An 18,690-nucleotide genomic window follows, 5' to 3' on the forward strand; every position below is an offset into this window, starting at 1 on the left:
AATTTGTGGTACCACTTCCCAGCTCATTCCCAAACTGCACACATACTAATTTGTGGTACCACTTCCCAGCTCTTTCCCAAACTGCACACATACTAATTTGTGGTACCACTTCCCAGCTCATTCCCAAACTGCACACATACTAATTTGTGGTACCACTTTCCAGCTCATTCCCAAACTGCACACATACTAATTTGTGGTACCACTTCCCAGCTCATTCCCAAACTGCACACATACTAATTTGTGGTACCACTTCCCAGCTCATTCCCAAACTGCACACATACTAATTTGTGGTACCACTTCCCAGCTCTTTTCCAAACTGCACACATACTAATTTGTGGTACCACTTCCCAGCTCATTCCCAAACTGCACACATACTAATTTGTGGTACCACTTCCCAGCTCATTCCCAATCTGCACACATACTAATTTGTGGTACCACTTCCCAGCTCATTCCCAAACTGCACACATACTAATTTGTGGTACCACTTCCCAGCTCATTCCCAAACTGCACACATACTAATTTGTGGTACCACTTCCCAGCTCTTTCCCAAACTGCACACATACTAATTTGTGGTACCACTTCCCAGCTCTTTCCCAAACTGCACACATACTAATTTGTGGTACCACTTCCCAGCTCATTCCCAAACTGCACACATACTAATTTGTGGTACCACTTCCCAGCTCATTCCCAAACTGCACACATACTAATTTGTGGTACCACTTCCCAGCTCATTCCCAATCTGCACACATACTAATTTGTGGTACCACTTCCCAGCTCATTCCCAAACTGCACACATACTAATTTGTGGTACCACTTCCAGCTCTTTCCCAAACTGCACACATACTAATTTGTGGTACCACTTCCCAGCTCATTCCCAAACTGCACACATACTAATTTGTGGTACCACTTCCCAGCTCATTCCCAAACTGCACACATACTAATTTGTGGTACCACTTCCCAGCTCATTCCCAAACTGCACACATACTAATTTGTGATACCACTTCCCAGCTCTTTCCCAAACTGAACACATACTAATTTGTGGTACCACTTCCCAGCTCTTTCCCAAACTGCACACATACTAATTTGTGGTACCACTTCCCAGCTCATTCCCAAACTGCACACATACTAATTTGTGGTACCACTTCCCAGCTCATTCCCAAACTGCACACATACTAATTTGTGGTACCACTTCCCAGCTCATTCCCAAACTGCACACATACTAATTTGTGGTACCACTTCCCAGCTCATTCCCAAACTGCACACATACTAATTTGTGGTACCACTTCCCAGCTCATTCCCAAACTGCACACATACTAATTTGTGGTACCACTTCCCAGCTCTTTCCCAAACTGAACACATACTAATTTGTGGTACCACTTCCCAGCTCTTTCCCTAACTGCACACATACTAATTTGTGGTACCACTTCCCAGCTCTTTCCCAAACTGCACACATACTAATTTGTGGTACCACTTCCCAGCTCATTCCCTAACTGCACACATACTAATTTGTGGTACCACTTCCCAGCTCATTCCCAAACTGCACACATACTAATTTGTGGTACCACTTCCCAGCTCTTTCCCAAACTGCACACATACTAATTTGTGGTACCACTTCCCAGCTCATTCCCAAACTGCACACATACTAATTTGTGGTACCACTTCCCAGCTCATTCCCAAACTGCACACATACTAATTTGTGGTACCACTTCCCAGCTCTTTCCCAAACTGAACACATACTAATTTGTGGTACCACTTCCCAGCTCATTCCCAATCTGCACACATACTAATTTGTGGTACCACTTCCCAGCTCATTCCCAAACTGCACACATACTAATTTGTGGTACCACTTCCCAGCTCATTCCCAAACTGCACACATACTAATTTGTGGTACCACTTCCCAGCTCTTTCCCAAACTGCACACATACTAATTTGTGGTACCACTTCCCAGCTCTTTCCCAAACTGCACACATACTAATTTGTGGTACCACTTCCCAGCTCATTCCCAAACTGCACACATACTAATTTGTGGTACCACTTCCCAGCTCATTCCCAAACTGCACACATACTAATTTGTGGTACCACTTCCCAGCTCATTCCCAATCTGCACACATACTAATTTGTGGTACCACTTCCCAGCTCATTCCCAAACTGCACACATACTAATTTGTGGTACCACTTCCAGCTCTTTCCCAAACTGCACACATACTAATTTGTGGTACCACTTCCCAGCTCATTCCCAAACTGCACACATACTAATTTGTGGTACCACTTCCCAGCTCATTCCCAAACTGCACACATACTAATTTGTGGTACCACTTCCCAGCTCATTCCCAAACTGCACACATACTAATTTGTGATACCACTTCCCAGCTCTTTCCCAAACTGAACACATACTAATTTGTGGTACCACTTCCCAGCTCTTTCCCAAACTGCACACATACTAATTTGTGGTACCACTTCCCAGCTCATTCCCAAACTGCACACATACTAATTTGTGGTACCACTTCCCAGCTCATTCCCAAACTGCACACATACTAATTTGTGGTACCACTTCCCAGCTCATTCCCAAACTGCACACATACTAATTTGTGGTACCACTTCCCAGCTCATTCCCAAACTGCACACATACTAATTTGTGGTACCACTTCCCAGCTCATTCCCAAACTGCACACATACTAATTTGTGGTACCACTTCCCAGCTCTTTCCCAAACTGAACACATACTAATTTGTGGTACCACTTCCCAGCTCTTTCCCTAACTGCACACATACTAATTTGTGGTACCACTTCCCAGCTCTTTCCCAAACTGCACACATACTAATTTGTGGTACCACTTCCCAGCTCATTCCCTAACTGCACACATACTAATTTGTGGTACCACTTCCCAGCTCATTCCCAAACTGCACACATACTAATTTGTGGTACCACTTCCCAGCTCTTTCCCAAACTGCACACATACTAATTTGTGGTACCACTTCCCAGCTCATTCCCAAACTGCACACATACTAATTTGTGGTACCACTTCCCAGCTCATTCCCAAACTGCACACATACTAATTTGTGGTACCACTTCCCAGCTCTTTCCCAAACTGAACACATACTAATTTGTGGTACCACTTCCCAGCTCATTCCCAAACTGCACACATACTAATTTGTGGTACCACTTCCCAGCTCATTCCCAAACTGCACACATACTAATTTGTTGAAATTGATTGATATTATTGTTTGTACTTTGCATTAAAAAAAATACCCTGAAAAAGGTTACTTACTTTCATCTGTAACACCACCATCACATGTGTCTTTATTAAGCATTTTGTCTGAAAACAATGACAAGAATGCATTACAGTATAACATAATGTAGTTTTATTTAAGTTTTAGGTTAGTTACAAAATCCATTTAGAGTTTTCTAATTTGTTAAATGGAAATTAATAAAGTCACTTCTGCAGAAAATTTTTTAAAAGATAATGTTTTTACTTATAAAAAGACAAAATAAACAGTTTCAACCAATAACCCATTGACTACCCGTCAATTTGAAAATACCCTGAAAGGTTTCTTACTTTCATCTGTAACACCACCATCACCTTTGTCATTATTAGGCGTTTTGTCTGAAAACAATGACAAGAATGCATTACAGTATAACATAATGTAGTTTTATTTAAGTTTTAGGTTAGTTACAAATTCAATTACAGTTTTCTAATTTTTAAATGGAAATCCTCAGCTCCTCAAGTTAGATTTCAAAAAGGAAATGGGAGCATAAGTTCCCCTGTCCCTTTTTTGAAAAGCTAAGAGAATAGGGTGCAGGTTAGGGAATATTGACTAGCAACATTATCTTACAAAAAGTAGGCCTACATGTGAATCTGAAAGTATCTGCTTAAAATAAAACTAAAATGAAACAAGAGGTGACGGAGGTCACTTAAAAATGGAATTTTACAGTTTTCAGCAAGGTATGGTTACATGAATTGTTGCCATCCACCTAACTATATTATATGAAAGAAAATGATTATGAAATATATGGGTGTTATAATTATAGTTGATACATCTAAATGTTATTTAGGACGATATACTGCAGTCTTTGTATAGAAATGCAAGATATTTTGGTTTTAATTATCGTGAGAGTGGTCTCAAATGTGAGTCTCAATATATAGGTACGGAAAGTTGCAAGACTTCAATCAATCTTTTCACAGTTGGCAGGCCTAAGCCCAAATTTTGAATTAAGCATTCATATTAAAAATAGTAACAGTTTACAAGTAGCCCTTGCTAATAAATTAGCACTACAAAAAAAAGTAATTCAGAATCATAAGATTAAGTAACTTTTAAAAAATCTTTAAACTCTTATGAATTTCATAAATCAATATGGCAATTAGAAAAATACTAATACAAATTGTAAGAAAATAATGAAACAAAATACATGCATGGTCCATGCATACTTTTGTTGTGCATACAAAAATGCTAATAAACTAGTAATAAAATAAATAATAAAATTAAAATACAGCATTATTGGATGGTAGCTTATGTAGAATTGTTGCTTACCACAGCATTGCACTTTTTCTTTTAAGCTTTTCCAACGTTGTGGACAGAAACATTTTATCACTGTGAGTATTGCTCCCACTATTGCACCACCAACAACTACAACTATGTTACAACAAAAGACAAGATATAGGATAAAAACACTACCGGTATTTATAAAGATCATTTGAAAAGAAAAGTTAAAGCAGAGCCTAGGGCCAAAATTGCTGGTATTTATACAAATGCGATATAGAGTAATTCTCTGTCTACACCATCAAACTTTATGTGACAAAAAAAGTGTAATGTGCCCAAATATGGTATTGATATGACATCATCATGTCAATATATGATGGGCACATCACATTTTTTGTCACATGGTGGGGCTGAGGTAAGATAATTTTACGAATATGGACGGAAATTGCACTGTAATTTATTTGGATACTGTAGCATTGCAATGATGATGTTTGCAGAACGTCGGTGTAGATAGAGCTTAAGATTGCAGTATACAGTGTCAGTAGTTATTCTCAGATCTACATTACTGTCTTCAGTTAATTGGCTTTACAGTGCATACCATAAACCGGCCAAAACTTGAGTGCTTCTGTGAGAGAGGTATTATTAGTGGCTTCTGTGCTGTTAGACATATCTATAAAAAAAAATGTTAAATTTGAATACACAGTTATTAACTGAAAAATTTGTCGACTTTACAAAGTAGTATAATGTTTACCTAAAAACGTTCATATCTATTCATTTCTTTTGAACTAATATCTGAATTTTATCAACACATTTTTACAAATACTTATTTTCAGGGGAGTATAATACTACAGTATGTCTAGATAGAGGCGAAAGAGGAAACCAAAATGACTAATGCAGTTTGTACCCACATGGATTTCTATAGTGTTAAATTATTAAATAATAAAAAATAGTTTATAAATAGAAAATGATTGATGTTATGCTTGCAGGATGTTTTTTGTAGACAATCCATGAGTATGGTGGATGAAGTATTTTAAAAGAATTTTGAGTAATTTTAAGGGGTAAGTATGAAACAGAGCAACAAATCCTACCACCAGGGAGCAGCCACCTGTTTGGAATTGATTATTAATGGTATTTTACAAATTTAAAAGCTTAAATCTTTCAGAAACTGATGAAATTTAAGTTAAAAGTGAATTTCTCGCTGTCGCAATTCCAGAATCGAATGCATTCGATCATCATAACAGTAACGAAACAAAGCGTTCATCTGTATGTATTGTATTCAGCGGTCAACTTTGAGGCGCTACCGATGAATTTATTTGGTCAAATAAATTCTAAACTAACATTTTTTATTTATTTCATTCCAGACCAACAGCAAATCATCACCACTAACAGGCTGGTTAAAATCTTAATAAAAACTACTATAGATAAAAAATTTTAATTATTAAAACAAGATGACATCGAAGATAAAAAAAATGATATTTCAGGTTAAAAAGTGATGTAAAATAAACTTGGTAGGTATTTGTTAGTCGATTCGGCCCCGAGATGATTCAGCACACTTAAATTAATCAGCTTTGATATGCATTCAGTGGCGGATCTAGGATCTGATGAGAGGGGTGGCCACAAAAGTGGCAAACAAGGTGCGTAGCTTGTGTTCCCTAACAAGCCTCAAAAAATTGTTGAAAAAATAGATGCTTACACACGGTTTAATAGGCTAGAGCAACTGTTTCCATCACATTTAATAACAATGTTACATAATGTAAATTTAAATAAATCCTTCCTAAATACTAATAATAATAATAATTTAGGTATTTGTATAGCGCCAGAATCAACTAAACCAAAGTAAAAATCAAAGGCGCTTATATTGAATGTTAAAAAGATGCATTTTAAGTTCTTTTTTAAAAATAGCAATAGAAGTTGAATGAGTAAAATGACGAGGGAGAGAATTCCAAAGAGAAGCAGCAGAGAACATAAAAGACCTTTGTCCATAAGATTTGGTGTTAATTCTAGGAACAAGTAGTAGGTTTTGATCAGCCGAACAAAGACAAGCAAGAGGGGTGTAGGTGGGAAGAAGATCAAGGATATAAGTAGGTTGTTTAAGAAGTATCGCTTTAAATGTTAGTAAAAGGATCTTATATTTTATACGGGAGTCAATAGGTAGCCAATGGAGGTTATATAAAGTAGGAGATATGTGTGAGAATCTTCTAGTAAGAGTTAGAATGCGTGCAGCAGTGTTCTGGAGACGTTGAAGTCGATTCATTGAAGATTTCGGTAGGGCAAAAAAAAGAGAGTTGCAATAATCAAGGCGAGAAGTGACAGTGGCATTTATTAATGTAGAGGCAGTACGCTTTGACAGATTCTTTCGAATGCAAGCAATGTTACGTAGATGGAAGTTAGTAGTTTTTGTAACATGACTTATATGTTTGTTGAAGGATAGTAATTCATCAAAATAAACCCCAAGATTTTTAACAAAAGGTGATGGAAAAATTGTACAGGAATTAAAAGAAATCGAGGGAATATTGAATTTGGAACGTATGTGTTTGGTGGAAAAAATGATAAATTCGGTTTTAGAATTGTTAAGCAAAAGCATGTTGGATGATAGCCAGGATGATAGCCAGGATGATATTTTAGAGAGACAACTTTCAAGTCGTTTAGTCATATCGTGAGATTCAGAAGGATTCAAATCGACATATAGCTAAAGTCATCAGCATATAGGTGGTAGTGTAAATTGTATTCTTTAATAATTTCAGTGAGAGGGGAAATATACTGTACAGAGAAAAAAGCAAGGGCTCAAAGATAGAACACTGTGGAACTCCGCATTCAAGGCTCTTAGGAGCAGATCTAGTATCATTGATTTTTACGCACTGGGTCCGGCCAGTCAGATAAGATCGAAACCAATCTAAAGCACTATTAGACACTCCATAGTAATCTGAAAGACGACAAAGAAGGATGTTGTGATCAACAGTGTCGAAAGCAGATGAAAGGTTTAGCATACAAGTGCAACAGCACGCTTTCGATCCAAGGCACAGACAATATCATTATGAATTTTGGTGAGGGCAGTTTCAGTACTGTGACCAACTCTATATGCAGATTGAAATGGATTTAAAAAATTGAATTTGTAGAGATAAGATATAAATTGATTTGAAACTATTTTCTCAAGGAGCTTTCCAAGGAAGTGAAGATTTGATATTGGTCGGAAATTTTTTAACAAATTGGAGTCAAGGGATGACTTCTTTAGAATAGGTTTAATAACGGCAGTTTTAAAGATTTCAGGAACGGTTCCTGAAATAATGGATTTATTAACTGTAACTGTGAGTGGATCTAAAAATGAAGTAAGGCAAGATTTTAACACATTTGTTGGAATAGGATCAAGGGAACAGGAGGCAGAGGATAACGAAGAGACAAATTTCATAACAGTTGAGCAATCAATAGGAGTAAAAGCAGAAAATGAACAATTAACAGGTGCATAAGTAATTGGCGGAGGTAAAGAACAATGCGTTTCGGAAATTTATTTCGAATTTTAGCAATCTTATCAAAAAAATAGTTAGAAAAAAGTTTGATCAAACCAGGTAAATTTTCATGAGTAGGATATGAAATTACAGACGTGCCCTTCAAAATCTTATTAATAACATTAAACAATTTTCTTTTGTTCTTGGAGGATTCATCAATGTGTTTCGAAAAATAATCGGTCTTAACTTTTTTGAGTTTCTTGTTGAACAGTTTCAATTGATTTACATATTCATATTTATCATTCTCAGAATTACTGAAACGCCACTTTTGTTCATATTTACGAACGGTACGTTTAGCAAATCTAAGAGTTATACCAAGGTTTGGTGTTTTCTTTATTACGGATCTCGGTTTCCTGAACTGGCGCAAACTTATCAAGTGCCAATCGCAAAGTATTGTACAGTGATATACTGTAGCACAAACATCAGCAGTGTCTAAGCTGCCTACAATTTTCTTAGATCCAGAAAAAACAGCGTTAATATAGTTCTGGAATTCATTTAAATTAATTGCCTTGATATTTCTTCTCTTTATCTGTTTCTTATGGGATGGCGTATTTATCATTTTAGACGGAAAAATAACAGGACCATAAAATCTATCACGGAGTGATCACTGAAAATGAAACCACGATCCTTAATGTTACAAATGGATGTAGAAACTTTAGTGATAATCAAATCCAGTAGGTTAGCCTTATTGTGAGTTGGAAAGTATATGTTGAATTAGGTTTTAATCGTTAAAAACATCTTTTAATTTGCTAGCAAATAATAATAATAAATAATAATAAATGAAAACTTATATAGCGCCAGTATCCTCCACCCATGTGGCGCTCATGGCGCTTTGTGCATTAACAACGTGCGAGAACATCAGCGAATAGCGACGTCTTTGAGTTGGTCTTGAAACTGTTTAGACTAGTTGAGCATTTAACTGTTGCTGGTAAGCTGTTCCAACGTAAAAAGATCTCTGACCCCACTGATTTTTTGCTCTACGCTCTTGAAGAAGGTTTTGTGACAATGATCGTAGGCCTCTGCGGGATGATTGGTAACGATCCACAAGGTCAGATAAATAAGCAGGAGCACTGTCATTTAGGATCTTGAATACAAACAACGCAAGTTTGTACTTAATACGTTGTTGAACAGGCAACCAATGCAAATCCATCAGGACAGGAGTTATGTGAGCATTTGATTTTGTATAAGTTACAATTCTAGCTGCCATATTTTGCAAGCGCTGCAAACGTTGTATTTGAGATTTTGGTATGCCAAACAACAAGGCATTACCAATGCATAAATGAGCATTAAAGTCTCCGAGGAATATTGTTGTACAATTCGAACTCAGGTTGTCATCTAGCGAAGAAAAAATTCCTCAAGAAAACTATCCGATTTGGCTGATGGCGGACGGTAAATAGAAATAATCCGCAAGTTTAGTGATTTCGACAAAATTTCACAGCATTCGTACAAACAACTAGGGGTATGTTGTTCGACAGGTTTAAAACCAAGTTCTGATTTGAATAAAACACCAACACCACCACCTCGTCTACCCTGTCTACTGTACGGATCTTTTTCGACGAACTAATAATAAACTTCAAACGAAATGAACATTTGGTAATGCGGTACTCCCTCCGAAAATGCCTCGATAGTGCATGTGTTGTGTACTGTGTTTTGGTGGTCTGTTAACCTCAGATATATAACCACAGCTGGGTGAATAACTCAATGTAATTTAGTATACAATGATTGCAGTAATCCCCATGTCTATTACACAAATCAATAAAACGCCAAATACTCCACACACCTTTTTTCGGTGGTGTACAGTACATACAAGACATTTCATGTTTATTTTTTGCCTATGAAATAATAAAACTCCATGTTTAACGTTTAATTTTTTCCGTTTGTACTGCATACCATTATTATATAAAAAACCTTCATACGCGAGAAAAAAGTTCCTGATTACACTCCACTTAGGGGTGTAAATATACCTTGCTACGAATCCACGTCTAGCGACGGTTGCGGGTATGTTGCATTTTTATTCACGAAATAAACAATGTTTTCATATCAATAAAATACAGATTGTTAAACACCTTTAAAAACTTGATAAATACAAAAAAAAGGGAATATGAATTGAATCGTCCCACCAAAAGTGGGCCGAATCCTCTCAGGGCCGAATTGTCCCGGATTCTTTAGTAATAGTAGGACCCTAAAATATCTCTATCATAACAAATATCATCTATCAATACATTTATTCATATTAATAAATATAATATAAGGAGGGTTTTTATGTCAACGGCCCAGCATCTAATACGTACGCTGGGTCTGCACTACTACTACAGCTAGCTAGGCGTAAGTACCTACTTTTTAGGCCTATGCCGTGTAGCCTATCCTAACTAGAGGCTAGGCCTAGATAGTAGCTAGTGTAGGCTAGCTAGTAGTAGGCCTAGTCTAGCTAGCTAGTAGGGCCAGGCCTAGGGCCCCTAGGCCCTAGCTAGCCTAGAAGAGGCCTAATGCTGCCTAACCCTACTTTATACTTACCTACTGTGACCTAGTTTCTGTAGTTACTGCTTTCAAAATCTAATCTGCCATTCTTAAATTGAGTAAACCGTTTGGAAATTTAACTTCCGTTTGAAAATTGTGTTGAAATTATAAATACAAGGTGTTAACCACGGCGTTATAAATATAATAGGCCTATGTTACGGAACCTACGTCGCCAGGAAATTCCTAAGCACATGTCAAAACAAAAGAAAGGGGGTGAAATGAAATAGCGCCACCAGTTTATTATGGTTATTTATTTTCGCCAGCCAGCTATATCCCCAGAGGACTACTCATTCAGAAGCTATATCAAGCGGAAGCTATATTTCTAGAGGCTGACATTTTTAATATTTTGTAAACTCGGACGGGCATGCTCAAATTACAAACCCCAAAGTACATCTGAGAGAATTAGAGAGTCTATGAAAACATTTGCTGATAAATACAGTATTATTGAGATGCATGTAGACGGTAATCTGTAAAATCTTGTTTAATAAGTAATTATTTTGTTATTGCTGTTAACATGCCATTATTATAACAATTCATTGTCTTCACTGAATTGAATGAATTTTTAAAAAATGGCAATCTAGACCGATATTATAATCGTAATGTAATAAATTCGCAGTCAAGATAATCATTGAATTATGGTCAAAACAGTCCATAATAAAGTTTTTGTTTGTTGTAATAGGATACAATTTGATCACACTTGAATGTCCCGTTGGGCCATGACCATTTATTACTTGATATGACATCTAGGCTTGATAAAGTGACCCTCAGACTTGACCTTAGCAAATAAATAAACTAAAGTTACAGAAATTGAGTCTGTTTAGCTGTCTAAAATTGGCTTTGATATTATTTAGACATCATTTTTATTTAAATTATTTAATAACTTCACCATCTTTTACAGATTCAGAGTTTTTTTTATTTTTCAATTTCAATTGCACAGTTATGACACATCAAAGTATGAATTCTTGTTGTATTTTACTTCAAATACAAAAGTTATTCACTTCTGTAACAAAAAATAATAATTATTCACAAATTATTCAAAAAGTGAAAAGAAACGTTTAATTTTAACCCAAAAACCATTGTCTGACAAAGTATTTTTGCTTTAAATTACATTTTTTTCAGGTAAATAATTTTTTTGGTTAACATCAATATTCTATTATGTGACAATAAAATGACACATTCAAAAACAAATTTGAAAAAAAAAAATTGTTCAGGGGGACAATAACTGTTACATCAAGTGAGCAGCGTTTTTTGTAAGAAATATTTCTTGTTTAATTACGGTATATCGAGTATAATCAGGGTCTACCCCTACTTTATGTCACGGTTATAGTCCCAGTACTTACTTTTGGTCTGGATGTACAGTAGGCCTCTCTCTCTGGCTAGCCTGTTCAGATGAGTTTTTACAAGAAATGCTTAATCATTTTTTTCCTGAACCAGGGTTTCCCCAGGTATAGTCCCAGTTCATAGTGAGAGAACCATTGAATTTTAATTCAGTTGTGTATGGTACTACATGGAACAAAATGTCAATCAACAATCGGATTTTATTATGTTCAATTTATTTATAAAACTTTTAATGACAATTTAAGTGATACAATACAATATGAATTAATTAAATATTTAAAGACACCTTCCCTACAATTTGTGACGTTTTGTAAAAATAATACATATATATTACTTTAAAAACATTAAACCAGGTTAGGAGTCTTCCATTTGTTTTGGCCTCACGATCGATCGAAAAGTGGGTGAATTACAGAAGAAAAACAAAAATATAAATTCGCGCGCAATGCATTTTGGAATTTATAGGGGGCCGCTATAATTATTAGAATCGACTTATTTTTCACATTTTTAACCATTTAAAGACGAAAAAAGTTATCGCAATAGAACCATATAGTATTATTTTTACAATAAATATAGTTTGTGATCTTAAATTAGATCTAAACAAGAAATATTTCTTACAAAAAACGCTGCTCGCTTATTGAAAAATATTTTTTATTTCAAATGTTTTTGAATGTGTCATTTTATTGTCACATAATAGATAGTTATTTTACCTGAAAAAAATGTAATTTAAAGCAACAAATACTTAAATTGTCTGTCAGACAATGGTTTTTGGGTTTCTTTTCATTTTTTATATGTGAATAAATATTACTTTTTTGTTACAGAAGTGAATACTCAATTTCTGTCACTTTAGTTAATTTTATTGCTAAGGTCAAATCTGGGGGTCACTTCATCACCCTAGATATTTCAATTGTGAAGTATCCTATTACAAACACAAACTTTAATGGAAGATAATAATTCAATGAATATTTGACAGTGAATATAGGGATTTGTAATTTTAGCATGACATGTCCTAATAGACTCTTTCCCAGACGTTTTTTGGGTCTACTGTAGCAGCTGGAATCAATAAATTATAGTGGAGTTTCCATTTTCACAAAACTGTCTGTCCTTAGAACTATAACTGCTGCTTGCTTTAGCTTCTGATTGAGTAGTCCTAATGGGACGTAGCGGGCTAGAGATGCAGCGTGAAAACGTAGGGAAGGTGTCTTTAAAATAAAGTTGAAAATACTAGCACCAGCAAACAATACGCACTACAGTAATTTGTCCAAGGTGAAGTATACATTATAAAAATAAAGCATTTAAGCTCCAATCACATGTTTATTTAGTAGTTTAATTTTATTACACATTAAATACTATGGTGGTCTTTATTGCACACAAGTTTTACATTACATGTACATATACTATAAATTACTACTATTACACTATATCTTTTATTATTGCACAATAATACTTTGTATACAGTAGTTACACACTGCATAGTAGGCTACAGTATGATGTCAGACTTAAGTTATATACTGATAAATACTATATATACATTTCCATTAATATCTTGTCAATAAAAATGTTCTAATAAACAATGCTATATTATAATTAGTTATATTGTCTCCGTAAAATAAAATGTTTTACAATGTTTTGTTGAATATGCCATTGTAATGTCACATAATAGTTCGAATAGGATAATAAGAATTAAAAAAATTTTTCCTGAAAAAAATGTAGTTTTTTTTACCTAAATTGTCTTGGGTACGCATAGACTCTAGGCCCTCCATGGTTGTTTTCAATAGGAGTGGTGTGTGTTATGTCATCGAATCTAAGCTTCTATCATCAAAAAGAAATCCAAACGAGCAGTACAGTATGTTAATGTAACTGTTTTCTAGACTACACTGTTATGCAAATTGCTGTCTCCTGTTTACATGTTCAACCAAAAACTATCTATTAACTATTCAGGTTGGCAAGTCTTGACATTCAATATTATATTAAGGACTGGTGATGTCATTGCATAGAAAAATTAATGTCCAATTCAATTGCATACACCTACAGTATTATCTACCAGATTATAGTAATATTTAAAATAAATTAAAACAACTTGCATTGTACTTGATGAAAGGATGAATAACATGAAATACATAATAACAATACATAATGGACCCAGATATTTGAGATATTTAAACAAAGTTGGACTCAAAATTGTTATAGCTATTGATGAATATGTGGAACCATGTGTTTGGATATATCAAACACAAAATTAAAATATGTATAGCTGTGCTTTATTTAGGCTTTACAATTTTTTATCTTAAATTATTGAAATAGTTCTGTACAATTATTAGGAGACATGGTTGTTTTTTGTACATCTACTAAGCAACTTCTTGACAAAAAATAAAGACACAAAATAGCTTTTAACAGTATACATTTTTAAATACCTAAAAGTGCACATTCACCTTTATGGATTTGCCACAGATTGTATTCAGTAGTACTACGGTGGATGTGCCTGTTTCTCAACAACTGCATCATCCAAATATCCAACAGATAATTCCACTCTGAAAGATAAACATAACATAGATGGCGCTATTATAAATTGATATGGAATCATCACAACATTTGACCCCAAACATAAAAGCTACTAAATTACTAGCTGAATGGGGCATTGAAGTGAGGAAAGGAGAACTGAGAGCAAACAACTTCTCTTACAATGCACATTCCAAGGAGTTTCCTTCAGACTTTTAGTACTGTTGGACCTGGGCTTAGGAACAATCTGCCTTTACAAATTGAAAACTCATCGTTGGACAATTTTAAGTCACTTCTAAAAACTAACTTTATTCTGATTTTCTTTTTGACAACCATGAGCAATGGAATGGCGCATTAAAAACAGAGAATGATTTGTTGATATTGATTGGGGCTGGCAATGAAACTTGTCATACATTTAGGTTACACAGTACTACAGTAGCCCAGATACCTCACATATGTTATGTTTTGCACCAGCAATGATAGCACAGATACTAAGGATACAATAACAACAAATGAAATTTATGATAATTGTACTTGTAAAATACCTGTTAAGACAAGTATTTCTGCTTACCTATTTGGTGGATGGTAAGTTGGATGTGAGTATATTGAAGTGGGATCTGGAGCTGTTGTTGGCTGATTAGGAATATCTGGTCTTAATACAGAGTATCCCTGTGTATCATAAGTTGGCAAATCGCATGGTATATAGCTGGTAGGTTGTTGTGCAGATGCTATTCCAGAATTCATTGGTCTGTTTTGAAACGGTGGGTAGCCTGGCAAAGGGGCATATGTAATCATTGCTTGCCCTTGAGTATACTGTACAGATTGAACACTAAGCGGGTTAGAATTCATCATATTCTGTCTGGCACGTCGACCTGCAGTAGCTCCAATGAATATGAACAGCAATCCACTTGATAGTAGCATAAAACCTAGGATATTGGTTCTCTGAGTAGCAAGTGCAATTCCAAGAACAAACATCAATGCACCTACAATCATAAAACCTCTGCTGCATCCCTTTGAGGCTGCATTCTGTCGATCTGCTGCTATGAATGTTAAATAAGTGAGGGGCGGTGAGTTGCTTGGTACGGTTGTCTGGCCATACACCATCTGCAAATCAGGATTATAATTGTACATGTTGCCTTATGTATTCAACAAATCTGTAGAAGAAAATGAATGAATCAGAATGCTATTTTATAAACAATTAAGATACATAATTTAATGAAATATGTAAATTATTTATCATGGAATTAAATTATTATACAGTACTTTGATATATAGTATACCTTATTATTTTATTTATCACATGACAATGAAGAAAAAAAAGTTTTCCACTTTTCTCCCCGATTACAAAGTTTTGATGTATATGTGTTGTTTTCTGCATTAAAATAAAAAGGCTTACACACATAAGCAAATTTACGATATTTAAGTCTTTATACGACCATCTTTTTTGGAAAGGGGATTCCCCTCACATAGCCACCATGCGATACCGCTAGTGACTGCACTCCTTATCTCTCAATAATATATAGAGGGCACTGCTGTTGACCTAAAAAAATACCACCTCCTGTTTTTTTAACTTTAGATATTGGCATGTATGTGGAAGATATGAAAAAATACTTTTTAAATTGAACTGGCCATTATAATGATAATGTAACAACATCTGATAGGCACAATTCTTATAAGAATTCATACACATTTCTGCAGCATAAAGTTATACGTCAAGGTCACCTTTAATTCTGAAGAGCTGTAAGATATTAAAATATACGGTGTATGTGAAATTACACGATTCAAATTTGTAGGTGTGATGACGTCATCAAAATGAAAATGGCCATGAAAAAGATAATTGGTTGAGCAAGCACATATTAAAATTTGAGACAATTGGGCACAGATATAAGCAAGATGAGAGGTTATGGAAATGAAAGCAATTTCTCACGTATAAGGTGAGCCTACTTTAAACCAAAGATTGTTAATGTTATTAATCATTTTGTTTTGGGTATTCATCAAGTTTTTGAAGGTGTTTGAACTACTACAATTTAATAACATATTTCATTGATTATTGATTATTCAAATGTTTATAAAAATAAATTACCGTACTAAAAAAATGCCAATATCCAATTAATATTTCGAAAACATTTCCCCAATGAATGGCAATGCCGAATCGTCCCGGCCAAAAAATACTAGTCTTTGCCGAATCAACCTGCTACATCGTAGGCCTACTAACTAGCTAGGCCTAGATTAGGGCCTATCTAGTAGTAGTAGCCTAGCCCTTTCTTAGGCTTTTAGCCAGTCTAAGGCTCTCTGAGACTAGGCTAGGCCCAGCTAGTAGTGGTAGGCCTAGTAGGCCTAGGCCTATTAATTATGTATTTAAGTTATACAGATTCACTGGCGCTAGTTCCGTTTCGCACCTGTCGTTTATTTCGACTCAAAATTGGTTAAGTAACTTTATCGTGAGTACCACACCTTAGAATTAGGCCTCAAAAATACTTTTACGAAGGAGATCACACAAAAAGTAAAAAATAAATCCTTTAAATTGATGAATTTACAGACGTGTTTCTCGCACATCGGTTCGTGAATTTCGCATACTCCATGTTCAATGTTGTTGTTTCTATGGAGCGCCAAAAGAGCAATCATAATAGAGGGCTAAAAACTCAGTAAATTTCGTATATTTAATGCATTTATTGGTGACAATTACGTTCAATTTTATCATATTTTGTCAATGTCAATGCAACAAAAATATTACTGTTGATACTGTACATGGTTTTTGCAGGAGCTTTTAGGAATGAAAATCGACAAATTCATCATCATATTACATGTACTGTAGGGGTATACCTTAATCTAAATAATATGCCTCTTAGTCTTAGTCTTACTCTTAGGCCTAGGATTGGTTGCTATTTGAAAACAGCAAATTATTAGCAGTAAAATGTTATAGCATTTTTATTGACAAAATATATTAAAATTAAACGTGTATTTCAATAATAAATGAATTAAAAGAAGACGCATTCCACTGAGGTTTTAACCATCTATTGTTGTTGCTCTTTTGGCGCTCCATAGAAACGAAAATATTGAACTTCGAGTATGCTAAATTCGCGGCGAACGGTATGCGAGAAACATGTCTGTAAAATCATCAATTTGTTACTTTTTATGTGGTTCTTCTTCATAAAAGTACTTATGAGGCCCAGTTTTAAGGTGTGGTATTCACAATAAGTTGCTTAACAATTTGGAGTCAAAAGGAAGTCGAAATAAAAACAGGTGCGAAACGGAACTAGCGCCGATTCACTTACACTTCATAAAAAAACAATATGGCTTCTTAACATATACCCAACTAATTTAGCTGGTTAGGCACAATTCTCCTTCCTTCATTTATAATATTATTACGCTAGGCCTAGCCTCCTAGGCCTTCGTTGTTGTTGTTAACGTTGGTTTAAGCAAAGAATATTATATCACAAGAATGAGTATTCCGCGATTTTTGCATGAGAAATTTGTAACAGAGAGCTCCAGTGAGTGATGCCCGCCCTCATAAGGGCGGATGTATACATACTAAATAAGACTTGATTTAATAGATATTATACATGTCACATTAAATAGAATTATGATAATAGTTTTTGCAATTGTAAACTATTTTATAATACATATTTATTAACAAACTAGTGTACATTCACTTTTACAGACAATTATTTACTAACATGCTAAGTTAGTTCACAAAAAAGGCCTAACACAGCAACACCAAAAATCAATGAATCGTTACTCAGCACGGCCTATTCTTTACCATTGCCGTGTACTACTCTACGCCCGGTAAATTAAGTATTGTTTTTATGATATAAATTAGTATAAAATACATGTTATTAATAGGACAAAATGTTAAATGTTATTAAAATTTATTTGTTTTACCAGAAACAAGTTAAATATAGGAATATTATTAAACAATCCTTCGTGAAAATGCGTAAACACCAACACGCCCGGTCACGCTATCGTAGCGCCCGGTTGATAAAGCAAACTGTTTATACGGCAGTTTTTACTAAATAAATTGCATAAAACGAACAATTAAATATCCAAATAGTATTTAACATGATGTTGGCATGTAGTTGATAACATTTTTTATCATGAAAATACTACCGGTGGTCTAGCCTTTGATTATTGAAACCGTCACAAAAAGTTGTATACATCCCAGATACATCCACACTTATGGCGGCGCCCTACCACATGGACAATATTACTGTTACAGGGAAAATCACGGATTACTCATTCTTGTGATATATATTCTTTGGTTTAAGGTTTTTTTTAATAGTGCAAAGCCTGCCCTCTATATTGTTTTGACGCAAAAACTGCGGCAAAATGCATTGACGTGTGTTCAATAAATATTTATTT

At 34.9% G+C, this 18,690-nt stretch overlaps 2 protein-coding genes across 7 annotated transcripts in view; both read right to left on the reverse strand.

Annotated features, from left to right (window-relative positions):
• LOC140055296 (uncharacterized) overlaps positions 1 to 10,673 on the reverse strand; it is a 34,985-nt gene extending 24,312 nt beyond the window's left edge. For all 3 annotated transcript variants that reach the window (XM_072100598.1, XM_072100597.1, XM_072100599.1), the window contains exons 1-5: positions 10,495 to 10,673; positions 5,076 to 5,147; positions 4,529 to 4,630; positions 3,556 to 3,603; positions 3,268 to 3,315 (exon numbers count right to left, since the gene is read on the reverse strand). In XM_072100598.1, coding sequence (XP_071956699.1) covers positions 3,268 to 3,315; positions 3,556 to 3,603; positions 4,529 to 4,630; positions 5,076 to 5,145 — 268 coding nt within the window. In that variant the 5' untranslated portion in view covers positions 5,146 to 5,147; positions 10,495 to 10,673. The remainder of the gene's footprint in view (positions 1 to 3,267; positions 3,316 to 3,555; positions 3,604 to 4,528; positions 4,631 to 5,075; positions 5,148 to 10,494) is intronic.
• Positions 10,674 to 11,845: 1,172 nt separating this feature from the next.
• On the reverse strand, positions 11,846 to 17,733 carry LOC140055117 (uncharacterized). Of its 4 annotated transcripts, none has more exons than XM_072100329.1 (3): positions 17,607 to 17,733; positions 14,903 to 15,485; positions 11,846 to 14,363 (listed from the first exon to the last, which is right to left on the reverse strand). In XM_072100329.1, exons 2-3 carry the CDS (start codon positions 15,460 to 15,462, stop codon positions 14,300 to 14,302), a joined length of 624 nt encoding a protein of 207 aa, XP_071956430.1. In that variant the 5' UTR covers positions 15,463 to 15,485; positions 17,607 to 17,733; the 3' UTR covers positions 11,846 to 14,299. The 4 variants fall into 4 exon arrangements, with proteins under 4 accessions (XP_071956430.1, XP_071956431.1, XP_071956433.1 ...); XM_072100330.1 differs by lacking the exon at positions 17,607 to 17,733 and adding an exon at positions 16,731 to 16,995; XM_072100332.1 differs by lacking the exon at positions 17,607 to 17,733 and adding an exon at positions 16,415 to 16,448.
• Positions 17,734 to 18,690: the final 957 nt, after the last annotated feature.

This window comes from Antedon mediterranea, chromosome 7 (assembly GCF_964355755.1).
Source record: "Antedon mediterranea chromosome 7, ecAntMedi1.1, whole genome shotgun sequence".
Lineage (NCBI taxonomy): Eukaryota > Metazoa > Echinodermata > Crinoidea > Comatulida > Antedonidae > Antedon > Antedon mediterranea.